A 6,509-nucleotide genomic window follows, 5' to 3' on the forward strand; every position below is an offset into this window, starting at 1 on the left:
TGTAAGATATTTTACCAGGCAAATTTTATAATTGGCCTGAAGCATTCCCCCATGAGTAGCAACCATTGCACTGCGTGGTCAGCGCAGTTTGTACATACTCAAAGTCTCAACTAGGCCTGGAAATACTAGATGTAATCACTATCGAGAGTATACAGTTTAAGAATTAAACGCTCTGCGCTGTTGTGTGAACGAAAGAAAAGAGTTCTTGCTTTTTGTAAGAGTTGTGAACTGGTTGTTGTTATTGCTAATAGTAGACGATGATGGAATATAGTTCAAATCGCCCCCAATCGAATACAAAGGAAGCCTCCCCTCCCCCCGGATCGACCCCCCCATTCAATGCATGCTGCCCCTTTGTATAAATGTGCATAAAGAGATAAGGACCCTGCATCATACATGTACATTATAAGCCTCCTAACTGCATGTGAAGCAATGTATGGTGAAGCAGCTTAATAAAGAAGAGCTATCACACATTTCTCAGTTTGTGTGAATTTTTCACTGGTAGTCTCTCACCGACCCGTCAAATCGAATTTGTGCAAGAGAATCACAACCAATGTGTATAAAATAGAGACCTTTTTGTTCTCTTTGTTTATTGACAAAATTGTTTGATTTGCAATAAGATGTTATCCTGTGATTACTGTATAACAACAATATAAAAATAATAAGTGTTGTAGCGAGTGTAGCCAAATAATAATTATAAAAATCAACTATGTGTAGCGACAAGATACCAATAAATGAATTAATATCTTGTAAATAAATGTGGCCCATTTTTACAAACAGCATTCATTATTCAATATCACCCTCTTTCAATACTAATGGCACTTGGTTAGTTGCCCTCCTGGCCGGCACTTGAGGGTCCAGCGCGCGGAGACGCAAAAACGCTGTCGTCTCCGACGGACACAGACGCGTATGAGTGAGTCGGCTGTCCCCGCAGAAGAGGCTCATTTTCTAACGCAAGACGCTCGCGTTGATCCAGCAGCACGGTGTGAGGTGGAGGCGGGAAGGGTGGTTTGTTCTTGTGCAGGTACAGCTGCACACATGCCCCGAGAATTGCCAGCACGCCCCAGGCGACGCTCAAGATGAGATCTGCAAAATTGATGGTAATTAATTCGATTTTTGGGGTTAGAAAATTTAATTTGGAACCTCTCGTTTGATAAGGAGGGTCGATGATCGCTGTTTTAAAGTCAGGGTTGGCCGCTTTTCTCACGTTGTTGATGATTATGTACTTGAGATTGGATCCAACGTAGTGGTCGATCGGCGCAATGATGGCAAATGCGCCGAAAATGCTGCACGCGATGATATTTGCCTTAAATTAGGAGCAGAAGTGAGGCGAGGGAGCCAGCTAAGGCTAATCAACTTACAACGTGCGCGGCCATGGCCATGAAAATCGGCACCGCCACGACTATGCAGAAAAACGCGGTCCAATAGTTGATTTCATTTTGAAACACGGGCACGTCAGCTGGAATTAAATCAGAGATGGGTGATTCAGTCGCTATTAGACTATGAGGAATTCGCTACCTGCTCCGGAGAAAAATACCGTCGCAGCAACAAGGTAGCCCAAGGTGAGTGTGATCAGTAAAGTGGAAATGGCCGGGATGCCGTAGAACCACCACAGTGACAGCCAAAAGGTACCGAAAATTGCGCCTATCAAGACAGATATGGCCAAATGTCCTGCAAGAACATTTTTGTGTTTTAATTTTCACAGAAGAATATCAGTTAAATATTGGGCATGGAAAAAAATAAAGGTAAAAAAGAAAGAAATATAAAAAATAAAATTTTTCGTTTTCACATGTTTACACTGATACAATAATAATAACAATCATTGGATACTCACCCTCAAAATCAAAGTTTCCTGGCAGGGAGACCAAGATGTAGGCAATTAGCCCGCCAGATAAAAAACCAAAGATGAACATCTCTGCCTTGAAAAAGTAGTGACCAGCAAAGCAGATGAAAACCCCCAGAAAAAGGATTGTAGCACATAACAGCTTGGAGAATGTTGAAGCTGTGTATACGGATATTTTAATGCTTATTAAAAAAATGTCAGATGTCAGGTGTATACTCACTGAGGACATCACAAGTGTCATTCCAGAAGACTATGCTGCATGCATATGTGGCTGCAGGGACGTAGGCGGCATCAAATTCATTGTCATACCGCACGACGACGGCGTAAACAGATCCAGTACCAGGATACGAACTAAACGTTCGCTGTAATGTGGGCCTACCAATAATTTCAGGCACCTGTAAACATCACAATACAGGGAATTTTTATTTTTAGAATTAATTACATGCTTATCACTTAGTACATATAAGAAGGAAAATTAAAAATAACCTAGTGACGAGGTTGAACAAAAAACAAACAAGAAATATAGAAATATACTGAAGATTCGTAAAAAATCGAGACTTAGTCAAAGTTACAAAAACAATATAATACTATCGATTTGTCTCGTCAAGGAAATCATTAGCTGTTCTCTCCGTAGACTCGACTTATTGATAGTGTTAATAAAAGTTTTCGTTTATATGTTATAGAAAAACACAAATGAGATTTATTGATGTGGTTAAAATTCATCACAATAAATATTCTGATTTCGTTCAGCACCGATGGGGCCCATATCTCCATATAAATATCAACGTTGGACTTAATGTGTAAATTCATTTTTGGGTTTCCGTTCATTTCGGGTTCTCAAATTTTTATCTATTTTTTTGCGAGAACAAGACTTAGTCCTGTTAGTCTATGTCCATATTAGCAATGCAGAAATAAAAATACAACCATCCCTCTATTATTTTCATTTGATTTTATTTTTAAATAAGAAACAGTAACTGAAACTATACATTAAAATACTAAAAAGTTTAAAATGATAATATACATTAAATTACTTTTTTTAATTTGTTTAGTAAAAAAGAGAAAAGTAGTTAAAATTTCCTACCAGCTTGCCATGCTCTGCAATCCTGCTGGGAGTGAGCATCTTCCGAATGCCATCAAAGTAGGCCCCTTGGCTGTAGTTTCGTTCTTCCAGGTACAAATGGTAGACATCATAGTCGAGCAGATTTGACCTGCATGAATATGGAAACGGCGGAGCAGCTAGCTGGCTTTTCATGGTAATCATATCACTCGTGTAGGTGACTGAAAGGTATGGAGCTAACTTGGTGTTGAACTCCATGTTACAACCTCCAGGAATGGGATCTGTCAATAAGAAGGAACGTAATCTGAATCGGTGAATGACTGCTGCCGATTTTATCGAAATTATTTATTTGATAAAATATTGTAAAGGGATAAATTGAGGCTTAATTAAGGTTTTATTTTTATTAATCATGTACTAAAAGCTCCGTCCGTGAAATAATTATGTAGAGACAAGTAAAATAATTTAATCTGTTCGGACATTAACAAATATTTGAGGACCCTCACAAGCACAGTCAGAAAAGACTCTTAAATATACAAATTTGAATAAATAACGACGACTACTTGTATTTTTAAGATTAATACAAGGGATAATAATTAATTTATCCTGAGCGTAGATTTAGTAGTATAAATGTAATTTTAATGTGCATTATAATTCAAGAAAATTAAACGTAGTGCCGGAATTTTTCGAATGAACTACAAGCAAGAAAAAACCTGAACAAAACTATACAACGTGCGCGAGTCACTTTTTGTGTTATGGGCCTCTTTTATAAGTAAAATAAATACATCGCATGGTACCCCCTCAATTTTGCAAAAAATAGAGATCCGTTCACTGCATAATTTGAATGATGCTAAATAATCCTTCAGTGTAATTATTTGCCAAGAGACAAAAACAAAAGTATTAAACAGTTTAAAAATTGCAAATACCTTAACCATTTTAATCAAAATTTTCAACAAAAATCATTTATGCGTTAATTCTAAATATCGCAAAACACCAACAAATGTAAAAGAAACATAAACAAATGACATAGATGAAAGCTCAATATTTTTATTTATATATTTTAAAACTTCCTCATAGCGATATGAAATAAATATTAAGCACTTTTAAGATTGAAATAACATTGTTTCCTACCTTCAACTCGAAGAATACTGACGACTATGAGAACGCTGACATTTGTCTCAATGTTGAAGTTAGACAGCTCGACCTGCGCCATGTTGGCCTTTGGCTGCACCAAGAGGCCTACGTTGGTACCATTGACGTGCGTTGTGGGCAGCAAGGTGTCATTGTACGCGAGGGTGACATTGTAGATTTGCGAGTGCGCTTGGAAGAGCACGAAGCGAATGAAGGGTGGAAGATTCGGCGTGGTCAGGGTTACTCTGCCAAGAACGGGCAGAACCTTGATTTCCTCTACCAGTAGATCATCCGGTGATCCAGAGGTGTTGCTAAATGAAAAGGGCACCACGTCTCCATCTGAGAACATTTCACAATGCTAGGATTGAAAACTGAAATTTGGCTTTTATGTGTATATTTATAAAACTTGTCAAAAAATATGTATCACAGGTCAGTATCAATCACGTGAGCACATGTGAGAAAGGGCAATCCTTTTGGTAAACAGGCAGACAAAGCCAAAGTGAGTCAAGAAGAGCAAAATAAATCACGAAGATATCACAGGTTTAGGTTTGAAACATTTTTCAGCCACATACGCCTTGCGTAGGAAAGGAAACTGTGCCGCCGAAAAGTCTTTCAGTGCGGGAGGCACATTATTATTCTACAATTAATTTTCATAATAAAAAATTGTTGCCTAATATTTTTAAATCACGTGCTTGTTTGAAGCTTTTTTATTTTAAAATAAAACTATTACATAATGCATTTTTGTTAAATGTCTGGTGCTCATTTCTTCATCACACTTTCTGAACGTTTTTCTAAGATTATATGTTTCGATTTTTCTAGTAATCTACGTTTTTAAAAATATTGACTAGTAATTTATTTCTTTGTGCGTTGTGGTGAGTTGTAACATCTCAAGTTCTTATGGTATCGGAATAGAAAAACAGTAAACAATGAAGATTTCTACGAGTTTCATTCCATTAACCATACACAGAAACTCAACATTGACAGTAAGTACCAACAGTTTGCTGAGAAGTGTCAAAATTTCCTAAAAATGAAAACGGTGAAACAATCCTTTATGAACAGATACATATACATATCACATTATTCAAAGATCTCAAATTTAATGAGATAGACAAGCAAGTAGACACACAAGTTTATTTTTTTTCCACCCTATATAGCTTAACAAATAATTTTGAAACCCGCCGCGTCCCGATTTTGCAACTACGTCGAAATCATTATTCACCACATCACCACAGCTCAGCAAAGCAACGAAATCAAAAATATTTTTGCACCAGAAATTTTAATTATTTTTTAACCAAAATCGAAAAATAGTTTGCAATTTGTCAGGTTAAAATATTTTGCTCTTATGTTCAAAAGTGCATTTAAGAAAATAGTAAACGTGTATTTTTTAAACAAGTAGTGGTGGTTGTTTAAAATATAAATAATGCCCTTAAAGAGGATTGATACCGCAAAACCCTGGAAAATCCTTATTGCCAATGCATGCCCTTAAGATTCAGTTGAAGCTAAAATTGACCTAAGTAGCACTGTTATTTTTTGAGAAAAGTGGCTGCAAAGTTAGCGTGCTTTCCAAATGGTGAGGGCTAGTCTCCTTATTTGAAATCTGATTTGATTTCAAAACAAAGAATTTCCCCAAAAGGTGTTGGACAGATATTGACGAGAGTAATCGAAATAATATATGCCAAGAAAATGTGGTAATGTATGTACTGTAAATTTTGGAGAAAATTTAATTTTTACTGTATAGCAAGGACCTTTTTTATTATTGCAAATTGTGGAGCAAAATTGTTTATCGATCAACTGCTATTCCATCAAAGGATTTTCAATTGTTGCCCTGTTTTGATCCCCTTTAAATATCTTGGTGTATCTGTTTTTTTTTTGTGTGTGTTTATGTTCATTCTATTTTTTGCCTTTTTTAAGGGTATATTTGTCTGGAGTAATTTTTATGTCTTGCTTGTGGTAAGATGTAAAAAAATAATTCGTATAACAAATGCAAAATTTTTAACATAATATGATAATATGCGCAATTTATCGCGAATTTTGCGGTTGCCTTTTGCAATGTTAAAAAGTTATTATGCCTTTGTGATTGTGAAGCAGTACAAAAATTGAAAAGCAGCTTGTAATGTGAGTAAGACATAATCTAATCAATACTCGCAACTACTCATGAGGGCGTCCGCTCGAAATTACAGCTTTTGAACAGTCATGTGACTTTCAAAGGCTAAACCCAGGAGAAGGTGTCTAACAAAATACCGGAAGAAAGTAAACAAACGCTCACCATTGACGTCTCGCACCTCCAGAGGAGGCAAGTCTGCGGCCAAGGCGGCCACGAGCAGCGGAAGACAGACGGCCAGCACCCTGAGGAGCATTTCAGGGTCTCACGGGGCCATCGTGGGGTTCGAAAAGGGTACGGAAGGGGCTCCGTGAGTGCGGTTGTGTTGCGAGAGCGGATCAGCTGCTGCAGCAGTCGGTCGGCTCTGGGTGGGTGCGACTCGG

General features: G+C 37.4%; 1 protein-coding gene across 1 annotated transcript; it reads right to left on the reverse strand.

Moving 5' to 3' along the window:
• Positions 1-551: 551 nt before the first annotated feature.
• LOC135944049 (transmembrane 7 superfamily member 3-like) lies at positions 552-6,507 on the reverse strand. Its single transcript, XM_065490736.1, has 9 exons — positions 6,292-6,507; positions 4,026-4,364; positions 2,922-3,178; positions 2,061-2,235; positions 1,832-1,999; positions 1,516-1,668; positions 1,359-1,456; positions 1,141-1,303; positions 552-1,083 (listed from the first exon to the last, which is right to left on the reverse strand). The coding sequence occupies exons 1-9, from the start codon at positions 6,380-6,382 to the stop codon at positions 824-826; spliced, it is 1,704 nt and encodes a 567-aa protein (XP_065346808.1). The 5' UTR covers positions 6,383-6,507; the 3' UTR covers positions 552-823.
• Between the last annotated feature and the right edge of the window lie 2 nt (positions 6,508-6,509).

The sequence above is a fragment of the Cloeon dipterum genome, chromosome 4 (assembly GCF_949628265.1).
Source record: "Cloeon dipterum chromosome 4, ieCloDipt1.1, whole genome shotgun sequence".
In the NCBI taxonomy this organism is placed as follows: Eukaryota; Metazoa; Arthropoda; class Insecta; order Ephemeroptera; family Baetidae; genus Cloeon; species Cloeon dipterum.